Genomic DNA, 17697 nt, shown 5'->3' on the forward strand with positions numbered 1-17697 from the left:
CCTGCTTTCGGCCTGGCGCGTGCGCCGCTGGCCCGCTTTCGGCCTGACGGGCCGCCGGCGAAACGGGCCGTGCCGTGCCGCGGGCCGTGCCGTGCCGCTACAGTAGCCGTGCCGTGCCGTGCCGGCCCGCGGGCTCGGCCAGCGGCCCAAGCACGGCACGGCTACTCGTGCCGTGCCGGCACGGCCCGTTACTGTAGCAGGCCGTGCCGGGCCGTGCCTGCTACAGGTTCGGCCGTGCCCCGGGCCGCCCGTTTGGCCCGGCCCGTTTGGCCACCTCTACTCTGAACATTGCTTATTTCTGCACTCTGTTCTTGCTACTAGTTGACCAAAGTTCATGAAATGCAGTGATCTACAACATCACTACATCAAACAGACATCCATAGTAACAACTGACAAGGACAGGTTATTTGCAACAGAACTACATTCAACTGATCACAGCCGGCCTGGAGTTCATTCCTGCTTGAACAACAAAGGTACAGAGATCATACTACACACCCAGAACACTGAAGCACTTGCCATGCAGGCAGTACTTCTCTTTTATGAAAAGATGATACAGATCAGTTGCAACTATGTTACACCACCACCATGTACAACGACCGGACACCGAAACATCATCCTAGTGCAGAGCTGTGAGGATTGCAGTGGCGCTCTCAACCTAGCAATGCATCCAGAAAGGTCGAATGAGTTCAGATCAAATGCAAATGATGAAAAAAGGAGTTCTGTTTTATTGAGTCAAGTTAATTAGGATCCCCTCGAGGGATCAAAATAGTTTCCCTCAACATTATATTCTTGGCAAGAAATCAATTTCCTTTTTACCTTGAAGGTTGCACCACAGATCTCTTCTTCATTTGCAGGAACAGCAGTCACCTTGTTCTTTGGGTTCTCATAGCACTTCAAGCCTCCAAGAGCATTGGAATAGAAGCAACCTGCAGTCAGAATGCATGTAATTAGTGAGCATAACCAAAAATGGCTCTTTGCACATATTTGAGCAGTGAAGATTCAACTGACCCACAATTTTATACTAAATGCCCCATTTTAAATGTCATTTGCAATGATTGGCAACATAAAAGGACTATGATTCAAACATTACCTTGTGGGAAAGGTGCAAGTGACTTGCCACATGATCCTTTAAGCAGGTCAATGTCGTTAGAGAAGGCAACAGATCCATCAGCAGTTATCCCCCAGAACAGAGGCACCTTGCCCTCTGGATCCTGAGACAACAATTGCCAGCACAAGATCACGTCATAATCAGTAAGCTAAACCAACCAAATCACCAAGCACTGTCAATGCAAGTGTTTGAGCAACAGCATGTAACTGTCGGTTGCCTCGAGATGAAGAACTCACAGAGGCCACAAGGAGAGAAGAGGTGGACTTGTCGAAGAGCACAAAGGCGTAGCTGCCGGTGAGCTGCGAGAGCATGAAGCTAGCAGGGTAAGGTGCTCTGTCTCTCAGCGTCTTGTACGCCTCGATAACCAGGAGCACCTCATTGGCGCCCTTGGACAGGCCATACTGCTGGCTCAGCCTGCCCAGATTGTCCAGGACTCCCTCAAACAGGCAGAAAATGTCATCTTTTGATGCAAAGGATCTGCACAAATGCAGTTGTATGTTCTCAGTGAGCAGCTGTAAAATTATAGATGCTTTCCAACCCTATGATAAAAAAAAACTGGCATCCACAACAAAATTTAAGAAAATTAGTATGTTTGGTGTTATCAGTTCAGCCATTCTTGAATGCCTGAAGGACATGGTACTTCAGTGCAGAATGCAAAATTAGGTGGAACATCTATGACTTAATGCAAGATGCACCTAACATCAAGAATTAGATACCTAAACTTGCTGAAAAGGAAGCATATATTTTGTACTGGTATAATGAATGGAGTAAAGGAGTGGAATTCCTTGGATGATACTTCTTCAGTGAATCTGCCTAGTAGTACTAGATAAGATATGAAAAAAGGGTAATCAGGCCCCACAAATCATAGTGCTGAATTGACAGCATGGCCCCCTTGTTCAGCTTTCCTTTCTTTCAGATCTGTGGGTATCAAAACCGGATAGAGTCTTCTGGTAAGCAGTAGCCACCAAGTGCTAAGTGTCCTACACTCCTACTATGAACTAAGCCATGTGAATGGCACAACAACTAAAGGAAAGGCATAAACAAAGAGGTTTTTAAAAGCAACCTAGTAGCTTGCCAAATACTGTCATGTTTATCCTTTTTAAGTTTTTATAATTAAGAAATAGGCTTGACAAAACAGGTTTGTCCATTTTCTTAAAACTATAATTAGTCCAATCATTAGCCGCCTGATGAAGAATATGAGGCCCGTTTGTTGTGAAGTCAATTGAAACCTTTGTATCTGTGGAAGGTGGCTTGATGTGGACATGCAAAATAACAAAAGGTGATGCGGTGGCCTTCTTTCATCGAAATATATGTGGCAATGTTCATGTAAACATTGATTTAACTTTCTTTCCTGTCTTGTTCTCCTCTTGTTTTTCCTATGGAAGCACCAATCATTTGACCGTAAAGAGATCTAGGTACCATAGCAGCATGGCAAACTACACCTCTTTGACAGTTCCTTTTCGTCCATTTTCTTGTTCGATTAGCTTTCTACCTTCTGAAATAAATAAACGTATGCCATAGTTAATCACCTAATTATCAGTAAAATCCCGATGATCTCAGTCGTGTGGTCTATAGATAAAACAAAAAACTATAGATGAAGGAGGAGGTTTGGTAGCCTTGCCTCCTCACCTACAGAAATGGATTAGAGAGTTGTATCTATTACTCTGTCTTCCGAAAGCAAAAAGCCTTTGTACCTCTCCAATTATTGACTCAAGCCACAACCAAAAAACCAGGCTTAAGTTATTGAAGAAACCAGTTTATTATGTAAAATAACAGTTTAAGTTACTGTACATAAACTTGTTTTTCAGATCGATAATTCATTTTAAGCATATGTTTTTACCAAACCTGAGAATTTTTTTTTGTCAGATCTTGTGAGTTGTGAGACATGTCCACATGACCTATGGTACTAGGAGAGCCCACCTCATCACTCAAACCATTTCAGGTGGGCACAAAAAATCATTTCAGCAACATGTCCTCAGATTTTTTTTTCCCCTTGGATGAAAAGCTGTCGCCCACCACGCAGTGACTAGTGTTGCCAAGAACAGTGAGCCTGTTGCAACTTGCAAAAGCTTATCTCAACCACCAACTTAGATTGTCTTCTTGCAGAGACTAACTATTAAATCTCATCACCATGAGACTTCACCGAGACACTAACTGAAGAACAAATTCAGAGTAAATGACTCTGTCTCAGCCTCTCAGGATGAACAGTTAACTGATCTAGCCACAGAGAGCAATCAATTCTTGGCTCTGTTCTTAGCTAGATCTCGTGAAATCCAGGACTTGGGGAGTTCAGGGTAAAGAAAACGGCAGATGTTTTTTCAGCAATTTCAGCTGAAGCAGAGTAGAAGCAGCAGCTAGTATACCTTGGGCGGAGGAGGGATTGGTTGGCGTGGGAGTAGGCGAGGTGGCCAAGGTCGCCGAGCTGCAGGGACACGGCCGGCTCGGCGGCGGCGAGGAAGCGGCCGACCAGCTCCGACGCCCGCGTCTTGGGCGACGGCGTCCGGCTGCCGGCGGCCACCAGCTCCGCCGGCACCTCCACCACCGCGCCGCTGAACACAGCCAACATCCTCTACTCTACTGTACTGTCTGTCTAATCAAAGCTAATTAAGATCACTACACACAAACTATGAAACTACTCCAATTTAATCCAATCCTACTGCTAAAACTCTCCTCTGCTAATGATCAGATTAGCATAGATAAAAAAAAAATACGTGTGGCGTTCCACACTCCTTGGATGGATAGATGGATGGAGCAAGAAACGGAGCTCACACTGGATGGATGGAGAAATGGAGGAGGAGAAGCTGCTTTATATAGCCACAAACCCAAGCAATGGAGCTCTGTTTACGTGGGGGCCGCACTGACGTTTTCTTGTGTGTTAACCTCCGATTAATCTTCTTTAATTGTTTTTCTCCTGACTAAAACAAAACGTCTCGTGCACATGGGCGTGTCAAAAACACCAGCTTATGTCTGTACTTTTAATGGAGTGTAAGTTTTAATTAGTCAATTATATCAAAATCGTAGAACTACGCTGAGAACACTTTGGACGTCTCCATAGTTAGATGCATAACGTCAAAACATACGGCATACTTACAAATAAATTTTATAATCAAAGAAGGTACAAAGAATGTTAACAATAGACTATATGTTGTGTTTAAGATGAGAGGAGAAGATCGAGAAGAATACGCAAAACAATGTAAATATTACTACATGATTATTGAGTATTAACTATTTTAAATTTAAAAAAAATAAATTAATATGATTATTTAAAATAACTTTTCTATATAAATATTTTATGAAAAACGTACCATTTAACTGCTTGGGAAGCATGCACGCACACAACGAAAGAGTTTTTCTTCTAATCCACAGCTGCCGAACCCAGACTAAATCATCAACGTTTCTGGGTAAAATACTCCCTAACCCTCTGCTCCAAAGGTTAACACAGCCATAAAGAGTCCATGAAGAGTCATTGAGTGCAAATGTTGGACACGAGATGTTACAACTTTGATACCTTTTCTTCCTAGCAAGAAAAATATATAAATGATTTTTTTTTCTGAAACAAAGTTTTAAACTCTGTTACTAATCTGGACAATCAACAATTGGGCCGTCAGGAAAAAATGGATGCGAGAATGGAAGAAACGGAACCGAGATATTTCTAGAGAATCATATCACATTGACTAATTCGTTCAAAGAAAAAAAGAACTCTGAAGCCAGTAGCTGCTAATTTGATTAGGTGAAGCATGGTGAAGAAGTTGATAGGTGAAGCGAGGGAAGCAAACAAGGACGAAGGAGATGAGGTGAGGATGGTGATGGAATATATTGGATGCATCTTGCACGATTTCTTGTGAGTGACACTTGTTGTGATGTGTGCTTTGTTTCCATGTGGGAATCTAATGCGGCCACAGAAACGGCCACCGGCATTTTGGCCTACCGGAGCAGATATTGCGTGGCACGCTTGATGATGCAGTACTTATTTCAAGACCAGGAAATTTTGCACGTACCTGCCTATTAGTAAAAATTGTGTGTATTATGATAAAGAATATTATCTTTACTTCCAAATCTTCTGATAGAACATTTCCCTCCCCAACTATCTGTTAATGCAATATCAGTCATCAAATATGTGTCACTACATAATATTTATATAGGTATATCTTTTAGTTCAAAGAGTATAATTCCTCCTGTTAAGGGGAATTTAACTATTTGCCACTTTTAGGTTTGCCACTTATCTAAATGCTCCTCTTAGGCTTGCGCTTAATAATTTACCACTGAAGAGATGATTTCTTAACTATTTGCCACTGTTGCCTACGTGGCGTGCCCGCGTGGAAAGTATCGTGGACCCCACTCGTCAGCCCTCCCCTATCCTTCTTCTCCACCGTCGCTCGCCGCTCGTGGCCGCCGCTGCCGCTCGCCCTCCACCCGCCGCATCCGATCCCCATCCCCGCAATGGGGGGAGCGGGACGAGCCGTTGTCGCCGCCGCCGCTCGCCCTCCACCCACTGCATCCGATCCCCGTCCTCGCGATGGGAGGATCAGGATGAGCCGTCGTCACCATCGCCACCGCTCGCCCTCCATCCGCCGCATCTGATCCTGCCGACGACTACCATCGACCCCCGCGCCCTCTCCTTCTTCCTCGACCTCGACGGTCTCTCCTAGTGCGCCTCCCCAATCCGGGTGCTCCAGGTGGTGGCCATGGGTGGGGCTCGCCAGCACGGAGACCTCGACGACCGGAGGTGGAGAAGAATGATAGGGGAGGGGATGACGGGTGGGGTCTACGATGCTTTCCACGCGGGCATATCACGTAGGCAAAAATGGCAAATAGTTAAGAAATCATCTCTCTCCGGGAGCAAATAATTAAGCGCAAACCTAAGAGGGGCATTTGGATAAATAACAAACCTAAAAATGGTAAATAGTTAAATTCCTCCCTATTAATGCCAAAGTATACCTCTACCTTCCACAAACCGAAAATTATTCCTCACTCAAACCGCAAAAATGATTCAAATAATCTAGGGGCAACAGCAAATTTACCACGATTTGAATCGTCATTAGGAAATTATGACCGGAATTGTCATTCGAATGGCATTCTTGTAAAATAAAAAAAAAGATCAAAAAATTTGCAAATTCCCCAATAATCTATGCAGCATCTCATGACCAGATCTGCTGATTGAGCAATCGCAAAATAAGCGGAGGAGAATCCACCTCCACAAGCTGATAAGTGGACAGCATGAACTACGACACTGTTGTAGTGTTGTAGAGAAAACGACTGACGTAGCACCCCAAATTCGTCCACACCATTAAACATCCCTTTAGTTCGTAATGATCTGTCTTAAAATTGACTTGCACTAAAACATCTAATTCCCCATTCCCGTCGGGTACGCTCAATTATGCACAAAAAGAATTTGCAAGAAACGAAATGATATTTTTTTGGTCACTCAGGGAATCAAGAATCCAGCACCATACATGTCGCTTTGGTACGTTAGAGAAGAAAACAAGTGGATAATCAATTAACTCAGTTAGATGATTAATTGGATGACAAAGGGATGAGTCATCGACTCATCGTTAATTACGTCTTCAGAGAATAATATTTTCCTCTGAGCGGACGAGAAAAGTCGAGTATCTGCTCTGAGCCGAGCCAATTTTGTTGAATTTAGGACTTAATTTCATAAAGTCACCAGCCCATGCATTACACAGATTATCTAGGTTGTGATAGCACGATCCACCTAATCAACAATTAATTCTTTCTGGTTAACACATAAGCTCTTTCAGAGTGTCTAATTAATATAGGTGTAGATAGATTTAGAGGTCTTATTAATTAATGTAAGCTTTTTTTTCAGTCTTAGCCCAATGAATTTCTTAACCAAACATAATTCGAGAAACGCCTAGGGGTTTTCTGGCTAGCTACACAAGATAGTGAGCTAGATAATCTGGGTTCGAAGCATAACTTCATCTAATTATTTGATATTAGGTCATTCCTTAATATTCATGTCTTTTAACCATACATAATTCTTCCGGAAAATAATGTATGCAGTCTTCTTGTTGCCAAACTGATCTGCATTGTATAGTGCTTGTTCTTCGTTACCAAAAATTACCATTCCTCGAGCGTGTACAAAATTTAAATATCAAAAATGTTTATATTTGGGAATGGAAAGAGTAGCTAAGTTGAACTAATTTTCATTTTAGGTACATTATTGATTAACCTACATACTATGTTACACCTTTCATTAAACCATTTTGAATATCCAATCCAAATATAAAAAGAACATAAAGATAATAGAAGTTTTAGAACTTTCCACCGGACATGCTACGTTTGTATTTTATTCAGTTTATTTGTCTGTATGCACAAAAGCAACACTCCATTATTTTGGACTCAAGTTAATAGTCTAATTCGAATTATGTGCATTAAAATATCGAACTTACGCAAGCCATGACATATGTTGATAGTCCCATGTATAAACAAGTAAAAGAATAAAAGAAAACCCAGTTTGCTATATCGTGTGACACCCTACGTAGTACACAATACACCATATGCTCATTGCTAAAAAAGAAGAATATCCTAGAGTCCAAGGAGTAAGGAATCATTGGCAAGTCACTCTCCTTGCAATACAAAATGGAAAGGAAAACAAAACGAACACAAGTGGCTAACATTTTTGCGAAGAGCTTGACATGGTGACACAATAGGAGGAGAACGATGAAGCATTTGACAAATTGTTTTGCTAAAACCATTTGACGTTTCAGTTTGTTTTACACAAATACAAGAAAATAAAATGAAACTCACATTTATACTAAATCAGTCCTTTCATATAGGCTGATTTTTTAAAAAAAACTTTTTAGAGACATAAAAAACCCTCATATACAAAAATGAGCCTTGTGGGGCTGTGGCACAGCTAAAACTCTGACATTGATTGCTCAGCAGGGCAAAACCTTGTTGTGCAATTATGCCAATTAACAATGTCGTCTTAAAGGAAAACAAAAACAAAAAAGAAAAGGAGGAAGAAAGATAAAAAGTTGTACGCAATTTATTGTCAAATCGATATTATGGAAATAAGACTGAGGTGGTGTTTGGATCCAGGGATTTAACTTTAGTCTCTGTATTTAGACACTAATTTAGAGTATTAAATATAGACTACTTACAAAACTAATTACATAAATGAAAGCTAATTTGCGAGACAAAATTTTTAAGCCTAATTAATATATAATTAGAGAATGTTTACTGTAGCATTATAAAGGCTAATCATGGATTAATTAGGCTCAATAGATTCGTCTCGTGAATTAGTCCAAGATTATTTATGGGTTTTATTAATAGTCTACGTTTAATATTTATAATTAGTGACAAATATCCGATGTGATAAGGACTTAAAAGTTTTAGTCCCATCTAAACAGGGTCTCAGTGAGTCAGTATTAGTCTATGTAAATGCACATTAGTTGTGCAGTCAGCTTCTGCAGTAGCAAGCTGGGTGGCTGCAACTTCAACCTCATCTTTGAATTGAATGGAACGGCTTAATTATCATGGTCCCGGATAAGGTTCATCTGTAAAATATGAAAAAATAAGTCATTCTTTTGCATTCTATTTATCTCTTCGGTCTTGTTGCAAACCCTTACCTTTTGTTTTGATCTTTTTTTTATATATAGTTGTGTGTGGCTTAGTTGAATCCGTTCCGAGTAGTGAAGTACTGACCAAAATATCCTTGTTTAATTGTTGCAAAACCAATGGGCGCCCACAGGATTAGATAAGACTTAAGACCCACGGATTTGCTGATTTTTCTGCACGACCTGTGGACTGCAGAGAGAATCTAGCCATGTGATTCAGTGCTAATGGGATTCTTCTTTAGTTCTTCCAAATTGTGTTCCAAGAGTTTAATTTGTGGTATGGATACATTGTAAAGGGATCAAATGGGGACTTGTCAACTTTAGTTAAAATTCTGATTAAAAGTGGCTGGCCTTTGCATCTCCAACATGGTCAGCACAAGTCTGCTGTTCTTCTCCTCTAGGATATTTTTTATCAGACCTTGTGTTTATCACATCCTTTTCTGTATATTTTTTCTTCTAAATATGTTATGCTAGTACTACTAGTAGTAATTTGTGAAAAGGAATCAAACATTATTGTTTTCACCCTTTCCCTTTCATGAGAATGACAGCCACTGAAATTATCCTACAACTAATTAATACAACATCAGTTTATCTAAGCTAAAATTATGCAAACATAGCAGCTGCAAGTTGGCAAGAGGCATACCTAAAGTTACTGCACTACATTATTTCAATGGCCATCGCCTCGAAAGCGATTGCCTGGATCAGGGGAAGCACAAAGAATTACTACTAGAAAAGCAAGCAAGCAAGCAAAGAATCTTGGCTTTGTAATTTGCCAACCCACACGGTGCCAATGAATCTAGTACACTTTTCAGCGTGTCAATTCATCAAATAATCCAAGTTGCAGTATTGCTTTGGGCATATAATTATACCAATTCATGTTAATGTGAATCTTTGGTTTCGTTCTTAATACGAATTGGAAGCATCTCGAAGGAACAGTTCAGGAATGGTTTGTGCCCACAGTTTCGAAACCAAAGTCTCCCAAACCAGACAAGGTTTCAGCTGGTTCATTTCTTCAGAGCATTTCTAATTGGATACCACCATACCAAACCAGTTGTTTAGATTCGTTTTTGCTTCGCAGAAACGCACACACACATATGGTGGGACAAGACCAGCTTCAACTGGGAGTAGAGAAAGTTATGCTGCTAGAATTCTAGGCAGAAATATCAGGAACCCATGCATGCAGGTGCAGGATGATGTCAGTGTGAGTGTGTCTACCTCAACTATCCTGCTTGATTGAACAATTAAAGTAGGCATAAAGGTGAAACTCCACGTACCAGGATTGCAGTAGTAATCGGCTAATCGCGAGGTAAAGTTGATAGATTCTGAATCTGATGAAGGGGGATTTCATCTTCATGGCTGGAGTCAAATCAATGTTTGATCAACGCGTAGTTACAGGGTGCCCTGATGATTTGAATTAATTTTTTTAAAAAAAAACAATAAGAGGAATGAAGAGAGTTTAACCTGTGAATCGGGAAAGAAACAGAAGCATCTCATCATCGAGCCTAGCCGTTGGGACTTGCGTTGCGTGTGATCTACACCTCCAGGCACGCTGCATATCTAGGGCTAAAAAAAAAAGTTCATCATACAAGGTCTCATCAGGATTTCAGGACCGTGTGAGTGCGGCAGAGCTGTCTCCGCTTGTGGCTGCTAGTGCGGGCTAGGGTCAGCGGGCGCCGTGTACCTGCGGATCGTCATGGTAGAAGGCCGGCGGCGAGCGGGACGCCGGAGCGCGGCGGACGGCGTCGTCAGTCCGCCGCTGCGGCGTGGCGGCGCGGAAGGCGATCGATGCGGCGATGGCCCGATGCGGCCGATCTTTTCTTTGTGGTGGTTTGTGGGCCATGGGGGCGTGGGATGCGAGTTGTGCCTTTGGCTTGTAGGCCCAGGCGTATTATGTTAGGAAGGCCCATGGATGGGCCGAGCGGGGGTTCGGAGTTCAATTCTCCGACCTCCCAGGACGATCTGGACTGGAAGCTGTTTATGTGCAGCCACGTCCGGGCACAGCACACGCACATCATGGCAGCTGGCAGAGTCTCTCGAGTATCGAGTATACAGTATACTCCTCGATGGCAGCCAGAGATCGATGGCTGCATCGCTGGTGGGTAGATGTTGGTTTTGGCCATTCCATTTTTTTTTTACTAGAATGCATTGGTAACATAAAAAAAATCAACAACGTCCGATCGTATCCAACGTATTTAGAAGTTGATTTTTTTTTCTAAGATAGAGAAAGTAGACGGTAGATGCATACGTCTTTGCGGCGGCGTGAGGCTGAGAGGTGATTTTCAGATGCTCATATTGGGCAAGGCTTTGATTTGTGCTTCTTAAGGAAGATGATAGCAACATGGTAAACGAATATTGCAAGAGGTTGGGACTAACAGTCCTTGAGTTCTTCTCCATGTATGGATGGAACTACAGAATGAGGATCGAAGCCTAGTGGTGTTGTGATTAGACTCCTCTTTTGAGTAATGATTGTATGTGTTGGGGAGCTTAGCTCTTGTATCAGGGGTTTATTGACTCTCTAAGCTGTTTTAGTACGTGTGTGTTTGGTCTCATGTAATGGGAGTGAGCCTCAATGCTTTGTTCTGAATTTTGGTTGTGTACATCTAATGTGATGTATAGGCTGGGTTTTAATGAAAATCCTTTTATAAAAAAAAGGTGAGATATAGTCTGGTAGTGGCAATGGAAGTGTACCATGGATGCTTTTGCCTCTTCAGTGAGAGGCTTTTGGGACGTTTTCTGCAGGCTGCAGCGGGGTCGGAGTTTAATTCTCCGAACCCCCATGAACCATCGTGAATTAAGCCGAAAATGCTTCTCTTCGAACGTCCGATCAGATGAAAAACGTCGGACGTCTACGGCCAGCTCAATCCTTACTCGTTAATATCTCCTTTCTCTCTGTTGACGTCAGAAAAATGCTGCAAATCAGCACCCTGTTGGATTAGACGAACCCTTGTCGTAATGTAACAGACATGCACATACCTAGTTGTTTCTTTTCATTCTTTCCTCCTCTCTTCAAATATTTTTTCTCCTAAATTACTTATCCAATTTACGAACTGATCACACTGTTGTATTCGTTGCAATTAAATCTTTACAACAAGATATCACATGATTATATTATGTCAAAACAAAAACATACGTTTCAAACCGTTAAAACAAAATGTTTCATACGTAATAGTGATATGTTTCAATATGTGTCTTAAGTGTGTTTCACAAAATTCCTGAAACTATCTACTACTACTCTCTCTCCACCTCATGCATGCATACATGCATGTATTTTAGCAAGCTTCAAAATGATTTTTCTCTTAAATTACCTATTCAATCTATGATCCGATCACACCATTGTATTCGTTGTAATTAAATTTTTATAATAAGATATCGCTTGATTATATTTTGATAAAAGAAAAACATGTGTTTCAATCCGTTAATACTTGTTGTTTCATGTGTGACAGCGACATGTTTCAACGTGCATTTTCATCATGTTTCATAAAATATTTAAATGTTCCAGTTGCTAATTTTTTTTTCACCATATATATAATATAATGTTTCACTTGTTGGTCAACTGCAACATTTGACCGTCCGATTTTTTTTTAATTTAAAAATGTTTCACCTAATGTACTCATGATGTTTCACTACGTATAGATCAAATGTTGTAGTGAATTGAAACATCCTTTCGCTATTCGCTGAAACATTATTTTTATATAAGGTAAAACAACGTTCGATAAAACATTTTCGATCTACTTAGTGAAACAATTACAATATACTCAGCGCAACAGCGTGCAACATTTAAAAATAATTCAATAATAAGCTAATTATTTTCATCGGATTATATTCATGTGTTGTCTTGTTTTAAAGATTTAATTGCAACGGATTTAATGGTGCAATTGGATTATGATTTGGATAAATATTTTAAGAGAAAAAATAGTATAAAATTCGTTTGATACATGCATGATGGATGGCTTGATACATGCATGATGGATGGCTAGCACACTTGTGCATCGATCGGACGGTCGCGCGAGACGTCCGATTTTTCGTCTCGCGCCATACGTCCGACACGTAGCGCTCTCCGAATTAAGCCTTAGACTAGTAACTAGTAAGGCCGGCCCACGCGTATGCAGGTTGCTCCACGTAAAGTAGGCCTGCCCTTATGTGGGTCAGATGGAGAGGCGGAGTTTAAGGGTTGGTTTGGTTTGAGGCCTATATTGGCCTTACCAATATTTGGCAATTTCAATATTATTTATTGTCTATTTGGTTTGGAGCCAAATTTTGGCATGACTAAGAAAATAGGCCATTTCAACGGTTAATTTAGACTATTTTGGCTTTAATCCAAACACAATTTTACCTTTGCCAAAATTAGCTATGCCAAAAGTTATCAAAATTTGACATTGACAAAAATTGGTAAGACTAATTTAGGCCACAAACCAAACCAGCACTAATTCTCTCCGACCCCCCGAGACATCCTGAATCCGATCGTTGTTCGCCCGTTCTCGGCCGGGTCCCGGGCGTCGAGTCCGTCGAGCGTATAGAAACGAAGGGTGCATAGCTGGTGCGAGCGGGGTTAGATTTTGGCTTTTGGTCCGTTGCATCGGTAACTTCCTCACCTCGCGTCGATCCTTCGAGTGTACCTGTGCTATACTTTTTGGTTTTTGGCCTGTGGCATTGGTAGTTTTTCAGTAGCCATTGCAGCAGTGGCGAGTGGCGACTATGGCATGAGCTAGAGGAGATCAGGAGAGGGGAACTGTACCGGGAAGTAGCCTGCGATGGTCGATGGATAGATATGGAGAAGAGAAGTGACGCGTGCAAGAGAGCGGAGCGAATGCATATGCCTCTACGACTCTATCGCTGGAGGTCTCCTTCGGGGGTTGCAGGGTCCTCTTCTTTGAGTTACTTCTCTGCCATAATCCCATTTTCCTTTTAAAAATGAGGTCCTTTTTCTTTTTCTTTATATAAAACGTCGACGGCAGGCTAACCGCTCGAGAAAAATAAAACATGGCCACAGGAAAGAGATCCAGTGATATCTTGTGTACGCTGCGGCACATCCGCACATGCAGTGATTCAACCAAAAGAACCGAGTAGACAGTGCATGCACTGATGCACATCGCCAGCAAGATCTCCCCTCTGGCCTGAACTCATGAACTCGTAAAATGAAGGTACAGAAGAATCCACAGGAACATGCCAGACCAGTACAAGCCAATTCAGTGTGAAGGGCTGTATGCATCAGCTGCCAAGATAAGAAGTTGTATTGCAGCCTGGAGGCATCTTGCACCTCGTGAACCATCCCCATCGAAATGAACCATTGCTCTGCAGCAACTGGAAAAATTGCAAACACTTATATATACTGCAAACGACTAGCTGCTATTTATGTATAAAAATATGTATCATCCAGAAGAGCTCGCTATAGCTATACTCACTACTGTAAACAAGATGTAAAGCCCCATAAGGCAGTAACCCCAAAACCTGGGAACCCGAAACCTAGTCCAGGTGACCATCAACAGGGTGCCCATCAGGCTCAAAAGAAGAAATACAAATGCAACAACAATTCCAACATGGAATTCGAGTACATAAGCTTTGGGGTACACCCTGGCTGTTTGTATTACAAGTGCAGTTCCCAGTCCAACCAGCATATTGAACATTGGACCAGCAAAGCAGCCAGCAATGGCTATTGTCGGCTGGCCAGACTTTGCCAAAGCTACATCAGCAACGAGGTCACCCACCGAATTCCCCCAAGCCAAGACCGTCATGCCAAGTATAGCTGGAGGGAAATCCATAATGACTCCGATTGCTGCAAGGCAGTTCAGGAGCTCTCCAGCCATGGTTGAGATCCAGAAGACACTCATTACAAAGGAAATTGTGGTGCTTGCAATGTTTTCAGTTATTGGGGCTTCTTTCTCAAAAATGAAGTGGGACAGGGCTAAAGAAATGCTCACGAAAAGCACCACGGACCAGATGGGGAAACGACTTTGAGGGAGAAGAAATACTATTCGGCTATCAAATGGAATGAATGAACTGAAAGAATACAGGAGTAGGAGAGGACATAGACAGATGTTTGCACAAACATAAAATTTGTTCCATTCAGTAGGAAGCGTTGATGGTATTGTGAGCTTAAGAAGAAATGCTACAGGCCACTCCCAAACTTTTGTCACCTGCCAGGGGTAGATGACAATCAGTGTCATGAAAATGCAGATGCCGAGAGGAAAATATTCATGTTTTAGCAAAGTCTAATAAGAAACAAGGAGCTAAATGTCACAAAAAATTGGAAATGAGAACTTAGGATTTGCCAGAACATGCCATCGATTTCCTCATAAAAACAAAGTTAAACAATCAGCAAGTCTGTTAAGTTTAAAAATCTTTTGATCATTAAGCAATTGTATATATTCAATACAGTAGTCGATGCATTCTTGTCATAGTAGCAAAGCTGACATTACTAACTTCAACCATTACTATAAATGGGAATATTTATCATAAGCTGCCTAATCACATACAGATAAATAAACTCATAGCGAATTGATCCCAGCAAGGCATGATGTTGGTGCAGCTAAAAGGACTTAGCTTGTTTAGCATGATACATTATTCAGTACACTGAGTAATCCTATTTATATCAAATGTACATTAGCACTCAGTGTGCTGAGTAATTGTATCTATGTTAAAAGTACATTATCCTGTGCATATAGTAAATCAGAATAGGTTGCATCATGAAAAAATCTACTTAAAATTATCAAAGTACACAAACACACCATGAATTGCAGCATTGTTACCAGTTACCTTTCTGTCAAAGTGTACTACTGAGTTATCAAAGTATTTAATGTTTGTTTCTACTTAATATCTACAATTGTATGGGTATTGTATAAAACAACTATTTTTTCAGGGGAACATTGGCTCACTACTAAAGTTTCTACTAGCCATAAAGTAATCTGTTTCTCGCTGTTGATTGCAGCCAGTAATTGCAAACTACCAGGGTGAAGTTAACACTCTTGAACATAAACCAATCAGCAGCTTATAGCACTGTTCACATTAGTACTGTATTTTCAAGTCAAGTGCACTTCGAAAGTAACTATCTATACTAGAATCGTTTGTACAAATTGAACCATAGAAAAGCATAACAAACAAGTTGGACCATTAAACTAAAGCTTACCCTAAATGAGTACAATACAGTCAGTGAGTTCAAACTAGAAGGGTAAGTCAACAATCTTGCACAGTTGTCAGTTGCACATAAACAAATTGACGGTTTACGACCATCTTCAAATGAATACCAAAGAAACTATTTATATTAGAATACTTGTCCCTGACTACTCAATACTATATTAACCACAGTGGAGACAAAACAAACTAACGGGAGCCACTCATTGGAGCATTACCTTACTGAACATCGTGCACAAAGTAGGGTGTTGTTGCTTGCGATCCTCCACTGTTACCGGCAAGTCCATCACCACGCGACCAATGCCATTCACCACCTCCAGCTCGGTGGTGCTCACCGCCTTCCCCTCAGCATCCAAATCCATGTATACCACTAAGCCCACGAAGAAGACGTAGAAGAGCACGAGCCCGATGGCCTGCCAGAGGTATATCTCGGCGCTAAGGTAGATGTAGAAGAGGCCGGAGGCGGCGAGGAGGTAGAAGAAGACGTCGCGGGCGAACGACGCGGGCGGGACAGCGAACGGCGCGGCGATGAGCGCGACGGCCCCGACGACGAACGCGGAGACGAAGGCTCCGGCGGAGAGGATCGCGGCGAGCCCCGCACGCCGCATCCCGCCGGCCCCGCCGAGCGCGGCGGCGGAGGCGAACGCATCGGGGGCGCCGTTGCCGAGCGCGAGGAGCGTGACGGCGGCCATGGACGGGGAGAGGCGGAGGCGGGCCGCGAGGCGGGAGACCGCGGGGGAGAAGTGGGTCCCCGCGGCGGCGGCGAGGACGCGGAAGTGGAGGAGGAGGAGGAGCGCGAGCGCCGGGAGGGAGGCGCGGCGGTCCCCGCCCAGGAGGCAGGCGTGGATGGCGCCGTAGTCGAGGATGCCCGGCGGGTCGGCGCGGACGGAGGCGGCGCACGCGGCGGCGGCGGCGGGCGCCATGGCCCGATGCGCCGCGGCGGCGCGGTGGTGGTGGAATGGCGAGCTGCCGAGTGGGGAGTGGAGGGAATCGCGGGGGAATGTGGTGGGGAATTTGGGGAGTGAGTGAGTGCGTGCGTAGCGAACAGACGGGACGCCGACGCGGAGAGGGAATGGGGCGGTGCCGAACTTGGTGGGTCCCATCGCGAGGGAGGAAGGTCGAAGCGCACACGTGATGGTTTGGCGTGAGGGACAATCGGCCTGGCCTGGTTTGGCCCAAGAGCTGGTTTTAGTTCCATGGGCCAGCACCGACAATTTTGCGTCTGGAATAAGTTCACTTTAGATCCCTCTATTTGTCGGTCAGTCTGATTTTCGTCCCTTAACCGCAAAACCGGGTACGACCCATCCCCCAACTTACGAAAATTGGGCAAACAAGATCCCTCGGCAGTATGGAGGGCAGTTTTGGTTGACATGGCGTCTACGTGGAGCCTTTGACTAGGTCTCCGTCCCACGTGGCATTGACGTAGCGATTACGTGGCAATTTTATCTCGAAAAAATAATAAAAATAATGGGACCCATATGTCAGCTACACAAAAAATTAATAAAAAAGGTGTGGCCCGTGTGGTCCCACATGTCAGCCTCCCTCTTCTCTCTATCCCATACATTGCCAGGAGAGAAGGGCGAGCGGCGACGGAGCGAAGCGGCGCGGCAGTGGGCGGTGGACGGAGCGACGGCGGGCGGCGGGAGGAAGCGGAGCAGCAGCAGCGTGAAATGAAGCGGCAGCGGGTGGTGGGCGGAGCGACAAGGGCGCAGCGGCGGCGGGCGGTGGACGGAGCGATTGCGGGCGGTGGGTGGAGCGATGGCGGGTGGCGGGTGGTGGGCGGTGGGAGCGGCGGCAGGCGGTGGGCGGCGGGAGCGGCGGTGGGCGGAGGGGTGGCGGGCGGTGGGCGGAGCGACGCTGACAACGCCGGCTCCCCTCCCC

The 17697-nt window shown here is 43.5% G+C and overlaps 2 protein-coding genes and 1 long non-coding RNA gene across 5 annotated transcripts; all 3 read right to left on the reverse strand.

The window, feature by feature from the left end:
- Positions 1-419: 419 nt before the first annotated feature.
- LOC4349769 (stem-specific protein TSJT1) lies at positions 420-3888 on the reverse strand. 2 transcript variants are annotated; one of them, XM_066305362.1, is made up of 6 exons: positions 3472-3619; positions 2551-2603; positions 1345-1585; positions 1091-1211; positions 817-926; positions 420-655 (listed from the first exon to the last, which is right to left on the reverse strand). In XM_066305362.1, exons 2-6 carry the CDS (start codon positions 2574-2576, stop codon positions 617-619), a joined length of 537 nt encoding a protein of 178 aa, XP_066161459.1. In that variant the 5' UTR covers positions 2577-2603; positions 3472-3619; the 3' UTR covers positions 420-616. The 2 variants fall into 2 exon arrangements, with proteins under 2 accessions (XP_066161459.1, XP_015617262.1); XM_015761776.3 differs by lacking the exon at positions 2551-2603 and having other exon boundaries at positions 3472-3888.
- Positions 3889-8101: 4213 nt separating this feature from the next.
- Positions 8102-10534, reverse strand: LOC107279449 (uncharacterized). Its single transcript, XR_001541312.3, has 4 exons — positions 10370-10534; positions 10150-10251; positions 9963-10044; positions 8102-8628 (listed from the first exon to the last, which is right to left on the reverse strand). It is a non-coding gene; the product is annotated as an uncharacterized lncRNA (long non-coding RNA).
- Positions 10535-13669: 3135 nt separating this feature from the next.
- Positions 13670-16823, reverse strand: LOC4349770 (cation/calcium exchanger 5). Of its 2 annotated transcripts, none has more exons than XM_015759885.3 (2): positions 16035-16823; positions 13670-13989 (listed from the first exon to the last, which is right to left on the reverse strand). In XM_015759885.3, exons 1-2 carry the CDS (start codon positions 16737-16739, stop codon positions 13897-13899), a joined length of 798 nt encoding a protein of 265 aa, XP_015615371.1. In that variant the 5' UTR covers positions 16740-16823; the 3' UTR covers positions 13670-13896. The 2 variants fall into 2 exon arrangements, with proteins under 2 accessions (XP_015615371.1, XP_015615369.1); XM_015759883.3 differs by lacking the exon at positions 13670-13989 and adding an exon at positions 13991-14822.
- Between the last annotated feature and the right edge of the window lie 874 nt (positions 16824-17697).

This window comes from Oryza sativa, chromosome 11, assembly GCF_034140825.1.
Source record: "Oryza sativa Japonica Group chromosome 11, ASM3414082v1".
Classification (NCBI taxonomy): Eukaryota; Viridiplantae; Streptophyta; class Magnoliopsida; order Poales; family Poaceae; genus Oryza; species Oryza sativa.